General features: G+C 36.2%; 1 protein-coding gene across 1 annotated transcript in view; it reads left to right on the top strand.

Moving 5' to 3' along the window:
- Positions 1-4,730: 4,730 nt before the first annotated feature.
- myocd (myocardin) overlaps positions 4,731-17,656 on the top strand; it is a 32,592-nt gene continuing 19,666 nt past the window's right edge. Inside the window, exons 1-3 of the mRNA XM_041220287.1 lie at positions 4,731-5,122; positions 12,570-12,635; positions 17,059-17,114. Coding sequence (XP_041076221.1) covers positions 5,068-5,122; positions 12,570-12,635; positions 17,059-17,114 — 177 coding nt within the window. The 5' untranslated portion in view covers positions 4,731-5,067. The remainder of the gene's footprint in view (positions 5,123-12,569; positions 12,636-17,058; positions 17,115-17,656) is intronic.

Raw genomic sequence — 17,656 nt, 5'->3', positions numbered from 1 at the left:
TCACGCCCCCTTGGTTACCGAGTGCAACCGTTTCTCCTCCTGTGGAAGTTCTTCATTGAAACATCGTTTAACATGTTATCTGTGTTTTGCCACATAATGTGAACACTTTCAGTTAACTGCATTTAACTGCTGCATTAAAAAGCGCTTGACAGAATCCAAGTTGGATGTAATGTTACTTCCCGTTGACACAATTAATCAATAATGGACACGATCACTACAAGTCTTAAGGATTCGCTAAAAGCAAGTTAAAACCTGACAATGGAAAATTGTTCTGATACAGAGGGCTGTACATCAACATATGAATGACATTCAATTTGAGCTTGCTCAATGTTGAGCTCTAATCCAGAGTTAGGCAGTGGTTATATTAATTGATTGACAGTTAGCACATCAAGCTTAAAGGGTTTTGTGATGTCTCAATGAAGAATCAAGCATGTTAAAACAAATGTATTCCTCTAAACTGTGATTTTTTTTATTACGGTACTTTGGGCATGCAACAAAAAACATTGAAAAAAGTTCCAGCCCTAATCATCTCCATAGTGTAATACAGTACATGTTCAGTTCAGGCATATCACAAAATAGGTCATCAATTGTCAAATTAACAGACCAGTATGGCCATGTCCTCTAGGCAGCACCTCATAAAGTTAATAACAGGCATTTAAAAGAACGGACTCTTGAAGACCCCTCAGTGCTGACAAAGAACCAAATGTATTGTGATATATTTCTTTCCCCTGGAAGGCTCATAGCCAATAACATAAACAGGTAAGCAAAATCTATTAAGTACATGTAAACACAACAAGAGTATAAAGTAACAGTCTCGGGTTTTAGTTTCCTCATCTTGCAGCCCATGTGAGTCAGCCTATGTGATTTCACTTTTATTTTAGTTTGGATTCCATTCAGATTGCCTTTGCCAGCGAGAAGGAAATCTCACACTTTCACACCAAAGTAAATGTTCATGATCTCTCAGTAGAGCTATGAGGTTTTGGCTCCGTACTCAACTTGTCAGTTTTCATTTTTTTTTTTTAGGGCAGTTCTTTATGAAGTCTCTGCCATTACTGATGAGTTGTTATTAACTTATCCTCTCATGTGAGTGGCTTAACTGAGATTTAATTTCTTAAAGAAATACACAAAAAAAAAAAGGAATAGGAAGTCAAATCTCAGATATCTCTAATGGGCTACTCCGTTGAATGACACTTGGACAAGGGAAAACATTTAACCCCTGATATTCTGTATAGAAAATGCACACAATTAAAATTGAAAAAAAGAAAAAAAAGGTTTACTTGCAAGCAGCATTGTGTGCTGTTTAGATCGGAAAACCGATGAAAATGGAGTTAGAAAAACACAATGGAACCAGTTAAACCAATTACCTCACCTGCTGCTATCGAAGCCTGTTTTAAAGAGTAAGTAGTGGGGTTCCGAAAAAATACATTAAAGCAATAATCTAATTGAAACTAGTTGACTTCAAGTAGATAACGACAAGCTGCTTGTCTGCCTCTAGCTGTAGCGGCTAACACGCACATAAGCCAATTGTTTGCTGCTGGTTATTTCCAAGGAGGGGGACAGGGACTATTGCTATTATTAACATGTCTGGCCTCAGACAGTACACAACAGTTAATATCTGCAGTGTTCCCTGGCTGTCTCCACTCCAAGACCCTGTCAGCTGCTTTTTTCGAGGTGGAGCTTTGTCCATTTCAAGGTAAAACATCTATAGTATTTGCCTTGAATTATTTTAAAACAACAAAACTGGAACTGGTATTAGTGACACTTGAATAAAAATCAAGTCATTGCACATTTCTGTGGATTTATGGAACATTTGCCACATTGTGATTTGATTATTTTAATACCAGCTTTGTTTTAAAGAGCTGGTGTTTCCTGGCTTTTAAACAGCTTAGTTTCTTTGAGACGATAAGGTTAATGCTTTTGTATAAATCAGAAGTCCTATCTTAACATCATCTATACATTGTGGGTTTCTTCATCAATAAAAGGGAATGTTGGTCTAATAATTCAACAGGAGACCGTTCACAAGTCAAAGCAAAAACAAACTCAATTTGATATTCTTTCAAAGTTATTCTGCAATAGTTTCATTGATCTTGAAATCAGTACTGTTTATATTGTTGAAGCAACTGTAATAGCTTACAGATACAGAACTGTGATTAGAGCAACTAATTGCTGTTTTCTAATAGAAAACAACTATGTTATATGTCACTAATGTTAGTGATCAGAATGTACATTACAGATGTGAGAACACAGGGTATAGGAGAACAGTACAAAGTTAATAGAAGTAGTTGCAAGAATAACGTATTCATGTACCCAAAAAGCTGTACCTGTCCAATAGTAGTGAACTTGTTTTTAAAACATTCACTTTTATATGGCAAAGTCCAATGCAAACCTGACTGAAAACAAAACAATATGTAAAAACAGATAGGCCATGGTAATAACATATTGTTACCTCATGGCCTTCTGATATGTGAATACACACTCAAAAATAAGCCTAATAATTATAGAAACAGCCAAGTTTAAAGCGTTATCTAAATACTGATCAATCTCTTAGAACAAAAACAAATGTTGTAACTTGATTCAAGATATTGTATAACTCCACTGCGATGAAACACCTTCTCTGTATGTGACACTCTGTCTCTGCTAATGGAGTTTGTGGGAAGTGAAGACTGGAATTAAATTCTCCCTGGCAGAGTGAATTTAACCAATGCCAATATCTTTTGACCTGGACTAGAATGCATGGTCATTTTCTACTGCCTCCTAGTGCAAGATAACATGTTTTTATAAGCCTGATAAGGAGAGCTTTCAATTTAAGTGTTGTATAATATGCAACAGTTCAACTTTAAAAAAAAATTACTGGTCAATGACAAAAAGTTCAGAACTATACAAAATAAAAAAACACACACACAGAGGAGGTCCCCCCTCGTATAGTTGAATACAGTATGTTTGTCAACATATAAATAAATGAACAAAATGCTTTTCATCTAGAATACTGGTACTACTCAATTACGAAATGAAAGCCCAGAAGTTCTGAAACCATTTTTGGGGACCCATTTTTAAATGCACAAATGAGAAAGGAAAAACTGCACTGAATGTACTGTATAAAGTCTGTAGGTATTACAGAGCCAATCTCTCCCCACAACAGAGAAACACTGCTTTTTGTACATTAAGTGTATTTTACAAAACAGACGTATCAAGACTGTTCTGTGGCCCTCCAGAGGTCCCTTTGCACCAGTATGTGAGCCATTGTCATAGACAAACATTAAAATCAAATGTTCATTTAACACCCTTGCAATATATTTTTGCCTTTTCCCCTCTAAGTAAGTTACTTATGCACACAGATATACAGATGCTGTGTATAATAATAATAAATAATAATAATAATAATAATAATAATAATAAACAAACACATCTTCCTAAGTTTGAGAAAGCAAAGTTAGGATGGGTAGAGGAATCACAGATAATTTATAGTTAGTGCCATGGTCAGCCTATGTATTATGTCAGCTATTGCTGTCCCTTCTCCTATAACGGCCAGCAAATGGTGACATTACCAGTCTCATAGCTCTTGGCTGGTGCATTCCCAGCTGTCACTACCAAGCAGTTCCTGTAGGGAACTGAGGGTAACAAAATAAAAAAATAAAAAATACATCAAGTCGACACAACTGCAGTTAAATAGTCAAGGTCAGCGTCAGTAACCAGACACTATACATATGTGGACACTGTATATATATATATATATATACACACAAACACAATAGATTTTTTTTTTCAATGGCAAGCATCTGCTTATTATAGTTTATTTTGTATCTTCATACCTGCAGCTTAAGAAACATAAAATTAAATGGAAGAACTCTTCTGAAATAGTGTATAAACAGTGAGTATATGTTCTACTTTGTTTCCTGTGTTTAACAGAGTAGTAGCAATGAACAGTAAAAGTGTCAGCAGTGTTTTGTGGGTAAACGTTAGCTGGAAGTGTAGCAGAGTTTGTACTGTATACTACTAGGCAAACTGAGTCTATGCAAATCCATCCATTTGAGGGAGTACCAGGATTAAACATTGGCACTCCCAAGGCCAGTTGTCATGGAACCTTTAAGGACAAGTGTATAATAGACTGTAAAAAGTGTGCTTTTTTTCTATTTGTGTTTGTCTGCTTGACTTTAATTTACCTGTCCTTTGGAATGTATGACTTTGAAGTTATAGATTAAAAAAAGAAAAACAATGTTTACATTTAACAGACGAGTAAGATTGCAAAACCTTGGATCTACCTAATTTGTTTTTCTTTAATAGATGGAACTACAACAAAACAGATTGTGGTGGGGGTGGGGGGTTAATATTAACTTAACAGCATTAGTATTATACTTACTACTTGTGTTAATAGTAGTAGTAGTCATCATAGTAGTAGTATTTGTATTCTTGTATCTAGCACTAACTGATGACACAAAGATAACTGTTTTGTACTTTTACACTGATAACAGTTTCATTACTTATGGCAAACAACAGTCAGGCAACAGGCCAGCAGCTTTTCATCTGGGGAAATCTCCTTTAGATGCGAAAGAGTTAAGGTGAGGGAGTGAGGCTTCTTGATTCCTGTTCACTGTCACTCCGGAGTTCTGCTATCAGAAGGCACTTTTTTTCTGATTGGCCGGCCTGCAGTTGGTAGTAAGTGGGATCGGATGTCAAGCCCACATCCCACTAGTGATGTCCCAAGCTGAGTCTGACAGGGGAGCCTCCAGCTCAGTCATTGTGCTGATAGTAAACTTTTAGCTGGAGGAGGGTTTTGCTGATCTTCAGCTTTTCAGCCCCTCCCAGCGCTTGGGGTATCATTTGCTGTCTTATTGAGGAACAGTGCTAGATGGGACCAAAACCTTTCACAAGTTTTGCTGGCTGGCTGACTGACTGAAGCAGCAACCCCAAGGGGAAGAGCAGTGTAGTAATTTAAAGAGATACTCTCTTTATTTTAATGAAGTGGTTTGCTAGCACTGATCAGACTCACTCCTTGGAGTAGGTTAATGGTTTAATTTGAGCTTTGCAGTTTTTGTCTTTTGCTGTTGGAATTGTACACCGAACATCATCATGACTCTTCTTGGTTCAGAGCATTCTCTGCTCATTCGCAGCAAATTCAGATCAGGTAAGGCTTTCTCTCAAGTTCATAAACTTGCCAATGTTGCAGCTCCTCTTATTTAACGAGTGACCACACATTGCATGACTTCTGCTTGTAATCTCAAGTATATATTTATACATTTCTCCAATGTTATTTAAAGGCTGTGTAGACTTGTTTATCTCTTCATTTTGGTGAGGAATTAGAGCAGATCACAAATGGAACTACAGTCATAACAGTATGTGCGGTTCTGAATGCACTTTCGTCAGTAATAGCGGGGGGGGGGGGGGGGGGGGGGGGGGGGGGAAATATTAGTTGCATTTTATATCATGGTAAAATTGCTTTTAGTACCACCTGGATATAGTGCAACAGATGTAACTCATCGGGTTTCAAAGTTTGTATGTATCATATTTCGTTGTACACTTGAGAATGCAACCTTGTAATTTATGAGCAAACACATATTAGCTTTTTATATTGTCAAGTTATGCCTGTAAGAATGCTTTAGCAGTTTTTATTTAAATTAATGAAAATAACACTGTAGTTAGTATCTATATGTGAAAAAGTTATTCAACAGTATTACATATGTGTAAATTGCTGTGTAAATTCCTGTATCAATTTATTTTATTTTTTCAATTGCCAGTATTAAAGTGCAATACGATTTTTTTTTTTTATGAGCTACTTGTTAGACCACTTTTTTCTGATGTTTGTGTTAGAGAATAGATGTCAGTCACAGTATAAATGAGAGTATTTACTGCTAAAGCTTGTCAGGACAGTGTCAGCGGTAACATCATTCAAACGTGTTTTTTCTTGGCAAATACACACTTTGACAGTTTGTTCAAAACTGGTAAAGAGTTTGTTGGTTAAACAGAAGGCTGTCTGACTGCTTGCATTGGTTAATATGTGTATAAGCTTTGCTTGTAGATCAGAATCAGCTCAAACCTTTTGCTCAAGGGTAACCAGGTAGTTTTAGTTCCCCCAGAAAAGGTCTTACAAATGTAATTAACTTGTGTTTCATAACTTTGAAACATTTGAGTAACTTGAGTCTATACTGCCACCTCTCTGATGAAAATGTTATTGAAATGTATGTTGCGGTGATATGTACTAGATAAGTAGTGGTTATTGCACCAGAAATATAATGTCTACGTTGCATTAGATTTGTATGATCTATGGCTTTTATAATCAGTTTTAACTTGTACATTGAGATTTAAAGCAGCCCAAGTATATTTCTCCCTATACATCACTTTTCTTTCCCCAGCAGTTGACACTTATGGTTCTAGGACAGATGTGACAATATGTGAATGATCAAAAAAAAAAAAAAAAACATTTTGAACTATTTACTTTTTATTACAGTACTTTTCACAAATATTTATCATACAATTGAGCGGATGGCTATTCTCAACTTTATTTAAAATGTGGCCTTTTTTTTCTGAAACATTTGAGTAGAAATTTGGCACAGAAGTATTATAAAGTGGTTGATATTAGCTTCTATAGTACTGCAAGGTCAGATTATTATTATTTTTTTTTTTTAAAACAGATTTCTCCAAAGCAAAATTTTACTAAAATGAGCACTGCTGCTCAGGCACGGCATACATCATTAAACAAGAGCACTCTTGGGAGGGGTTATTTAAAAAAAAAGTCAGTGCCCTAAGCCATAACCTTTACACCACTGCAAATCCTTCATGTATCTACATGACAGGAAAATGCCTTCGGTGTAAGACAACAGACTTGATTCTCTTCTATGGAAACAGTTTGAGTCTCTAAATACTTTTAAATATTTTACACACACTGAATTACTTTACAAACCTAAAAATACAACTAAACAAACTGAATTATACTTTAACCTAAACCCCTACATCTGTCAAGTTTACAGGGTAAAACATTTTACCTCTGTAAACTGTGAACCTCCTATGTCATAAATTAAGCAGGATTAACGTTTTCAGATATAAGCTGTAATTTGTTGCGAAGAAAATGCCTCTAGCGGTACTTCCAGGCTCATAACGAATACGTTCCTGAATGCTTTCAAGCAGCCGTAGACAGATTTCTGCAGATAATTAAATGCACAGATAACAGTTTTTAAAGTCGAGGTGTATTTATTTACATGGAACAGTTGCTCTGTTTAATAGCCGCAACAATTCTACATGTCATTTTGCTGGGCAGGTGCAGGTCAGGTGTTTTTAAATGTCATCTTCCTGTGACCCAATAGATCAGCTGCTGCCGTCACTTTCAAGACAAACAGTGTACAGTTAAAAACAATAAAATGACCGTCAGCATTGTGCAAATAGCCTGTTTGTATGGCATGCTGTAAATATAAATCATATTAAACCTCTGAATACAGTACACCTGAAAACATCCCTCAAAGCCGGTGCTTGATAACATGATGTCATTAGCGAGTGTGAAGAAATTTGCTTGCTTGCACACCTCTGTGTCGAGGGAGGCATTAGGTTTCCAGGAATTTCAGTGAGAATCAATAGGTGTTAGAAGACATGAATCCCCACCCTGTAGTGTTAATAGCCTTCTGAATGCTGCTGGCTATTGCTACAGCAATCATCAAGATAAGGAGCAGCACACTCAGTTTTCTAGAAAAATAAGGGATGGTTGAGAGTGTGAGTCAACTAGAATAAACTGTGACCTGACATGCTGGAGCAAGTGAAAACTGAGATTGTAATAACCTGAATCCACACCATGCTCATATCTCTGCCTAATCACCTTCAGGCTCTTGTGATGTTTGCATTTGGGTGACTGATAATTAAGCTATTATTTGGAGTACACCACAGTAATTTCTTTTCTTAGGAAACTGAGGATGAATTAAGCAGTTAAGGAGAACAGTCTTCATTCTATACACAGGTCAGGTATAACTGATTGAAGACAATCACTAAAAAGCTCCTATGTGTCTCATCTTCAACCCAGAGGAGCACCATCAACTTGGATGTCTGGACCAGAACACCTTGTTGGCAAGCTGTCAGTTCAGTCTATTAATGACCTCACTGCATTCCCACCAAAGCCCTAATCTAGCTCCAGTCTTGTGAGAAAGCATGGAGTTACAAACCACCCACAAATATGTGACATTTAAAATGTGTTTTCAGGGTTAGAACTTGCCTCAATTACAGATCTTATATGAGGAGAAGGTAGGAGTTTGTAAAATCAGACCCCTATTAAATATAGTTACTCCCCTACAGCTGCATGAAAAACCCCTCGAAGCAAACCTCAGGTGAGACTTGTACATGTTGTGATAAGTGTGATTATTAGTTTGATTACTATTAGTATTGATTACTAGTTTGAGTTTCTAAACTTCAAAGTCAATGAGAGTTCACTGGTTTCTTTTCTTTTCTTGTTTTTTTTTTTTTTTTTTTTTTTTTTTTTTTTTATAAACACTCACAAGTCAAATATCACTGGTGTTGGCCAACCAGATAGATATACAAGAATGGAACGACCTTCGAAAAAATGACAGACCATGGAAAGGGGAGGGTTAGGGGAGAGAAAGGTATTCCTATTTACAGAACCTGCTTGGTAACAGCTGCTGTTTGCTAAGCTGTGCACTTCTCATTAGTCCCCACTGCTGTCCTCATTAAAAGCGACTGTTGTTCAGGCCCTGAGGGTTGAGTTTGCCCAAACTGCAGTTGTTAAGAATGCTCTTTTCATTGCAAAGCTTAAGAGAGGGAAGCTACCAGTAGCGCCACATGCCCCTGTCACAGAGAAACTCTAGAACATGAATGTTCATACAGCCTGACTAAGACCATTGGAAACATGTTCATTTTGTTAGGGACAACTTGCAAGGCTTTTTCATATTCTTCAATTGCAAACCTACTGTTATACAACTGCTATTTAAACACTGGTATCAAGTTGCTGTATTTTGCTAATCTTATTCAGCAGGGAGTTGACTTACCCCACTTTAAAGCAGAGTACAAAAATACTGTTGGCAGGTATATTTACAGCAGGCAACTGGTGTTACTATTTATAACAGATTAGTGTAAATCATCTGGTTCTTATTGCATGGAAAGACATTCAATCCAGAGGATCTTTAAACTGAGATTACAGTGGTATATAGAACAAACCAGCACTCTCATGATTACCAGTAGTTTCTGTTCATATTAATAAAAACTGTGACATTTTAGGTATCAGTTATAACAAAACTCTGCATCCAAACACTACAGCATATATGCGGTATGTTGCAAGACTGCAGCAGTAGTATCCAAATTAAGTTCACACCATTCATTTACAGGATTTTCAACAAAGGAACAATAATAAGGTTTTCCTGGGGAGCTGTCAAGTGGAATGTAAACACGACTGATATATTGAAGGCACACAGATCACTCTGCTCAGGCCTAAAGAAGACTTATTGGCTTGACCACTAAAAAATAAATACCTAGAAAACAAACTTTGTTTTTTCTCTGGTAGACCAGAAGACTGCCAGCGTGGAGTGTTTTAGGAGGTTAAGGAATGCAATAGCCCAGTGTTGCAGTTCAGTAATCTGTCAAGTGCTCTACCATTAAAAGGAATTGTACACTGATAGCATCCCTATAAAACTTAAATTTTCCCAGGCTTTTATTTAAGCGTAACCCTGTGAAAATGTTTTATTTTTTTACACTTTCTTTTTTACTTTTTCTTTGATTTTACCTTGCTTGTCTGTGCTTTAGCTGTTTTGTAACCCTATCCTATACCTAAACCATGGAAAAATTGTGTAAATTGGATAAAGTAATTTACATGCTATACTTAAAAAGTAAACACCCTTCAAAACAGTGGCCCAGATGTATATTTTTACAGCTGCTCTCCAGTTGAGATTTTGTCAGATCGCAATTCCTATGAACATTGCATGTTTTAGTAAAAAGCCTTCTAAATCTGTCTTTAGATCTGAGGATTATGAGGTACCCATTTCCCTCTGATCTGCAAGGGTCAAAGAAAAGAGGCAGCAAACCTTAACAGTTTTAAAAAAAAGGATAAAACAGATTCTTGGAAGTGGTTTCCAGGAACGCTGTACACGGATATTGCAAGCAAAGCTTACAGAAAAAAAGGATCCGGGATGACTTCATTTGTATACTGTAGGCAAAGCGATGCACAGCAGATTTTCAGCATTTCCTCTTACTAGAAAGGGCAGTTTTAATTTAAGAGCAGGGATGATAGCTCTGGTGCTCCTGTTGAAATGAGTGGAAACAGGAGGCACCATGACTCCGTTATCATCCCGTTAAAGGGGACTGATTTCCAGCAGTGCTTTTCTCTGTCCCTCCTGGTAATAAAAGAAAGCTGTTTTTGAAGCATATGCATAGCTTCAAAAGCTAGCAGTGTCTTCATCAGTGCCGTCGTAGTTGTATGTCTCCTGGTGTGCCGCTTTATCGATTCCTTATTTCTGTCCTGGTAGTATTTCCTGAGTATTGTTTTAGACTAGGGAGATTCGTTCCCAGATGCAGAAAGGTTAAAGGTCATTCCTCCTTGAGTCGCTAAGCAACTGCAGATTACACAACCTTTGTCGGTTATCTTTTCAGACCTTCCCCTTTTCATTTTTTTAAAGGCGTTGCAAGCAAGAAAGTTTTTGCAAGAAAGTAAACACACTACCACAAAATATTTAGAATTATCTTTCAATTTTTGAGAAATCGAACTCTTTTTCATGAGGAAAAATGTATTTGGCATAGTCAGCTTTGGCTATAGTTTATTTCATGTTACTACTTTAAACAAGTTTGGGTGTTATTTAAAAAGAAGGGTGACAGAGGTTCTGTTAACACAGACACCATACTAGTCTGGCCTATGCATTCAGTGTTTGGAGTTGTTTACATAAAAAAAAAAAAAAAAAAAAAAAAAACTATGAATTTGTATGATGTTTTGAAGTTTTTTGGCTGTTAAAAAATGTAGCACTGATTCATAAACGGCATCAATAATAATAATAATAATAATAATAATAATAATAATAATAATAAAGGAATTGCAAACAGGAACTGATGTGCCCAGATGACTTGATTTACATTTGCCCAAAGAATGGCATATTTGAATAAAAAGTAGGTACAAAATTAATGGAAGCAAAGAAGTTATTAAGTGATGTTGTTTATCCTTGGTAGTGTCAGGGATTCTACCATCTAAAATTCTGACAAATCGCTAGTCAGTAATAAGTGGCTGCAACAGTACAACATGATGAAACCACATGTATGCAACTTTTCACCACAGTTCATTACCTCTGGGAAAACACTGTATATCTGATGCTCAGGACTAGAATTATTCATATGATTTAATCATTGACTTCCTCATATTCATTATTATTGTGAGGCACACCCAACCCCACTCTCCCCCTACCCTGCCAAAGACCACACACTGCAGAAGAGCTTGTTTAAAAGCCAGGAGCTGTGTTTATGATAGTTCGACATCCTGTTTTATTTAAATATTTGGAAGTCTGCAGTTTTTGCATGTTTTTACATGACAGCATTTCTCCAAATTCCTTTGTGACGTCTTTAGTGGTCAAGGTATCCTCCTTGTAAATCCTCAAACAAAACACAGTGTTTTTAAAAGATAAAGCACTGCAAGCCATGTACAAAGGATGTTGCTTAATGTTTGCTCTTGGGTAAGAATCTTCTTACAAAACAAGAAAGCTCCACCTTCAGTCTGATTGCACTGGAGTTGAAGAAGGTATCTAACAAAGTAATATAGAAGCCTTTTCGTCTTATGAGACTAAACATTCTTATTAGAAGAGTGCTTATCTAGAGGTTACCAGAGCTGACCCACATGGCTAAGGAATTCAGTTATACATCACCGGGAATATTTACATTATACTGGTAAATATCAGTTACATAAAAGTTATTCAGCTTCTTTGTTGGTAATTTTAATTTCGACCATATTTTTTCCCTGCAGTTTCTCACCTTCCTGCATTCTTTAATTTTTTGTATGCATTTTTTTTCCTGCACATTCTTTCTGGTGATTTAATTCTAATCATGATTTTGCCGTGCTGACATTTTTGGACCAATTATTGACATAACTCAGACGTACCGTCGAAAGGTGAGATGAAAGTGAAAGGGGAAACCAAAAAAATAAATAAATACAAAGTAAGCCCGTTCCTCGTGTTTTTCTTGCAGATCAGTATTACATGGAAAGAAGTTGTCACTAAACTAAATTAATCCATTCCTCGGCTGGTTTAAAAAAAAAAAATTAAAAAAAAGGGGTGTGTCAAGTTTATATTGAAACAGTAATGATGAAAAATAACAGGAGAGAAAAAAATTATAAAAGGAATGCTAAGTTTTAGGTTAGGATGTTTAGCACAATTATTTATATACATAGTACATTATAAGGAGGTTTAATTTGACAGTGCAGTGATTCAAGTCTAGTGAGAGGGTGTTAAGGATCAGTAGAAACTTGACCTAAGCTTGTGCCAAACTTATCCTGACCTTTTGACCTTGTTCCAGGTAACGGTTCTGATCTTCTTCCTATTAGGCAGAAGGACTGATGACCTTTAAGATAAAACTTTATCCTTAACTTGGGTCTTTTTTTCTTCTTCTTCTTCCAGTTCTACAATTGAGGCTTCAGCAGAGGAGGACACGGGAGCAGCTTACAAACCATGGCATCATGCCTCGTAAGTGCTTCAACTTGCTTTTTTGATTCAATTTGCAGAGTAACACAAAAGGAGCATCTTGAAACATCCACTGTTAGGACATACAATGTATTTAGAGAATGTACATTACTGAGTTCTAACTATGGATCTATGTTTTGCAAATGACAAATGAATACACTATTTGTTTTTAATATAGAAGTAACTTTTTAAATCGGTAAAAGTAATCATTTCAATGGGTTTCATCTATCGTCAATCTGTGTCTTTTCTATGACTTGAAAATGCTGAATGAAAGGTCATATTATAAGAAACGAAGTAGAGAAACGTTTTGGCTCGTGCCTTCATTGGTGTACTAGCAGTATATGCTGTACATGGTTAGATGCAGGATCTACTGCTTGATATCAATTGTAATAAACAAAACCAGATCAGCTTATGCACCGCAAAGATGTGCCTAGAGCAAACATCTCACAAATATCTCTATTAGAAAAATGAATCTGCAAAAGCACGGTTTTAGAAAATGGTTTTGTTAGATTTTGCAAATCATGCACAGTACAGTAAATATTTTCATTTTGCCATGCTGCATTTTTTGATTATAATGTAATATAAGCTGTGCTATATTCAGGTATTTCGCATATGATATGGATTAGCAATAACATTAATAATACAATTACATTTGAAAATAGATGTACAGAGGATAGGACACTATGCATTGCTAATCAAGTTGAAGGCAGGTTTTTCTGGCTCCCAGATAGCACCAACCCACATTCCAAGGAGCTCACCTCCAGAAAAGGGGTAAACTAGAGCCCTAACAATGACTTGATCTAGTAGGGGTGAGCATGTAGGGATATTGTCTCAGCACTAGCAGTAAACCACTCGGCTTCCATTGGCAGCTACTGACCTCCGAAGAATGCTGAAGTGTATGAAATGCCTATGGGCAGAGTTATGGTAGCAGCACCTGTTTCTACCCAATAAATGTAAAGCTCTATTTTCTTGATAAATTGATTCAAGAGAAATGCACCCCTAAAAGATTAAACGTTTGTTTTAAGTGCAGCATTTTCAGATTTCCTATTGGAAGTTATTACATCATTGTGAATTCTCTTGTGGAAATATGGTGGCCTTATGAATTTTTTTACATATATTGCTTCAAACAAAAAGTAAAAGCATGATTGTCACTAAATGTATTGGCAATCGTAGGTTTTTGACGTGTTGATAGCACATTATTTTGGTAGCGTATATAGGGTATTATAGACTCTGCTAAATGATCTGCTGGGCTAAGAGATGGTAACTGACAACTGCAGCAGGTTAGGTTCTTGTAATAAACACTTTGGACTTTCAGCTGGGATAAAAAGGATTAAGAACATACAAATTCACTCAATAAACAGATGCATGTGGATCCATTTGCCTTTTGATTAACTATCCGTTAAAAGTTTATTGAATTTGGCCCTTTATCTACAACAAGATAAAATATTGGGCAAAGACTGTATATTTAAACTTATAAAGAAGTACTTTAATCCATATTGATGTGGCAAATTAATAATATTTATATTTATGAATCCTTTATAAGGGGGAGTGGGCAGGGTGTATTGGTCCTGGCTTGTACAGAATGGCAATAATTGTATTGAATGGGCAAGAGCATGAAAATAAAAGATAACTGAGCATAAGTATACAGGGAGAAGGAGTCCAGAAGCCATGCTTCTCCATTTCAAGGAGTCTGTCTGAGATAAGGCCTGCAGTAAAGTGATCAGTCTGACTTGGTTAGCTTTTAAAAGAATGTTGGATTGCTAGTTTATCTGTTGATGACTGTGGACTGTTAGCAAACAGACGGAAAGCTAAGATAATTTGTTCCTGATTTCCCTGAAATGCCTATACGAAATGATGATGAATACACTGCTTTTTGATCTGCAGTACATACAGTACTGGTATAAGCATGTTTGCCAATTTATTTTATTAATTTAGCTTTCAGTTTAACTTTTTTTTTCTTTTGAAAACATCTGGTACGTGTTAGCCTCTAGTCTCCAAGTTGGCCCTCTTAGCGTTGTTTGGCCTCTGGGTGCTACATCACTGACTCACAGATTGGTGATATAAGCACTTGGAAGTGTGTGTGGCTCATTCTTCTGTTTCAGTGGGGTTTTTACATGGACTAAAGTATGATCCCAGTCAGTTTATGTATAAAATCAAAAGAATAGATGTACCCTTACTTATCCTTTTACTGTACTGCATTCTTGCAGCACTTACTAATACATTTGATAAGGATCTTCAACTAGACATGCTTGTAAAAACTCAGAAGGGTAGATGAAAAAGGAGTTGACTCTGCAATCTTTCCACACGCAATTCCTCACACTAAGAATATTATTTTTGCCATTTGTTAGTACCAAAACATCCTGTGTAAATCTACCTCTGAATACAACACTTCAGATTCCATTGTTTTTCTAAAGCATTTTACATGCAATAAAAAAATTCCTTTTTAGTGTCTTCCATATTATCGTCTCAACTTTGTTATATTCCTGTTGTCAGAATTCCATCATATTCTGTTTACAAGTTCCTAATTGTGATGGGTGTCTTTAAACCCTAACTATGACCTTAACTTAAACATAACTCTAACCCTAACCCTGAACACAACCCTTACAGATGTTCGCTTATTTTGTGCAACACTATTTAGTACACATTCATAAATAGGGTATTTCACTGTAGTGGATAACCTTTTTTATTCTGCTGTTCTCAAAGTGCATCTATTACTTGTTGTAGCTCAGGATATTGGATTTGTGAATGTGCAGGCCAGTTGTGTCTGTATCCCTTACTGCCACCTTCCTTTAAGGAAAGGTGGGGGTCATTAAAGACACTAAAGCAGCCTCCTTCCTCAGGTCTCATGTACAGCAGTAGTATGCAGTCAAAGAGAAACACTGAGGTCACAATGACTGGAGTTAACAGCTGCAGAACAAATGTGTGCTCTCACTGTGGCATCCCTGTGGTTAATTTAACATCATAGACATCTATTGAGCAAGCAGGTGATTTCAATATCCATTGAGGAAGGCTATTCTCTCCAGAATGAATGGGAGGGGACATTTCATTTATAGTTGTTTTGAGGATTGACTTTACGCTTTAAATACATACAGTAATAGTTATGCTTTGGCTTTCTTTAGCTGTGATTCAAACTATTATAAGATGATTGTAAAATACAACTGCCATGTCAATATGATTTTTTGTTTGCAGGGACTAATTCTGGACATGAAAATGTAAAGTTTGCTTGACACTGTCACTTCACCAAAAGAAAACAAACAAAAAAAAAAAACCTGAAAAATATTATAGCCCAAAAGACAAAAGCTTAGTTAGACTTGTTATTAATTATGCTAAATGCGACTTTTGTTCTAATAAGAAGAAAATTAGTAATCAGACCTAGGCTATTACTACTTTTGTATGGTTAATCACTTAAGGTTTCCTCCTATAAATATTTAGGTATATAGATCGATGAGCATCTTGCTTTTAATTAACACATTGATAAACTGCTTTTAAAATTAGGACCTAAACTTCCTTTTTAGGAATAGATTTTTTTTTTTTTTTTCCCCTCAGGCTAGCTGATTAAAGTTAGTGACTGTTACTATTCTACCCGTTTTGGACTGGTGATTTTTATCTATCCGTTTGCTTCCAAGCGGTTTTTGCAAAAATTGGATGGAATATATAATTCATGCTGCCGTTTTGTTTGAGTGGCCTTTTTTGACACATCCTTGCCAGATGTATATAAAACTAAGATGGTTCTCATTGACAAATCGAAGGCTTTATCACGGGTATTGCTTCGTTTTAAAAGTTATTAAAAGGTATGGTTCGCGAGTATCTTAATACTTTGTTCAAAAAGGTCATGGTTATAGTTTGCGATCTCATGATTCTGGTAGCTTGGTAGTCCCAAGGATACAAACACAATTAGGAGAATTGGCTCTTTCTGATCAACTCCCAAAAACCTGGAACACTTTTTCACATGGTTTAAGAATGGAATTTGATAACCTCTCATTTTTTGGTTATAAAGAGCATATTAGGGATTTGCTTAACTCCTTTCCACTGCTTTTCTTTATGGGGGGGGTTGACCTGCTGTATTATTGCTCCTTTGTTTATTTGTTGTTACTGTCTAAGGGTGGGCCACACAAATATTGTATTTTTTGCATGATTGTGTCTCTGTATGACAGGACACCCTTGTAAATGAGGCCTTGGCTTCAATGGGTTAATAACAAAGAACACAATCCTGACTGATGTTTGGTATTGTTCAATACATTATGTTTGTCACATTTAAAACGGGACGGTTCACAAAAGCTTTCAGTTCAGATGCACGTATTTCAGAGTGTCCAGCTGTTGCAAATGTGTATGCATTTAGGATTAACTTAAGAAATGCATATCGAAGGAATTGCTGTTTTCTATCTACCTCGTAATTAGTCTGATTTTCATTGTGTTTATTATTCAGCATTAAAGAGCCCAGCTGTATTCCATGAGCAGAGGAAAAGTCTTGAGAGATCCAAGGTAACAACTGCAAGCAGTACTAATTCTCAATATAAAAAAAAATTCAAAAGATGACAGGTGGCCATAATTTAGGAGACAATAGCACAGAGAAATTAAAATGACAACTACTTAAGTCATTACTCTAAACAAACCAATGTCTTAATTGATAACAAGAGCAAGCAGTAACTGGATAAAGGCTGCCTTCACAGTTGGTTAGTGCATAACCACTATATTATTTATGTATTTATAAAGTCATACTTAAATAGATGCTGTACAGCTTACTTAATGGGAGCATCCCAACAGTTTTATTTTTTCAATGTGTGGCTCATTTTGTTAATGTATTGTTATTCAATCTTAGTACATCACTTTAGATTTGTTTATGCTGGGCTACTATTAAAGAATCCGTTTTGGAAATCACACAGTATCAAGCACATTGTCTTTACTGCAAGCTTCAACCAGTATTTTATATATTGTATACACACACACACACAAGCATAACGAAAGCAGGACACTATTTTCACCCCTTCTAATTAACTGGTGAGGCTTCAGTGTGCTGGGAAGTT

Source organism: Polyodon spathula, chromosome 20 (genome assembly GCF_017654505.1).
Source record: "Polyodon spathula isolate WHYD16114869_AA chromosome 20, ASM1765450v1, whole genome shotgun sequence".
In the NCBI taxonomy this organism is placed as follows: Eukaryota; Metazoa; Chordata; class Actinopteri; order Acipenseriformes; family Polyodontidae; genus Polyodon; species Polyodon spathula.
This window is presented reverse-complemented; position numbering and strand designations above follow the sequence as displayed.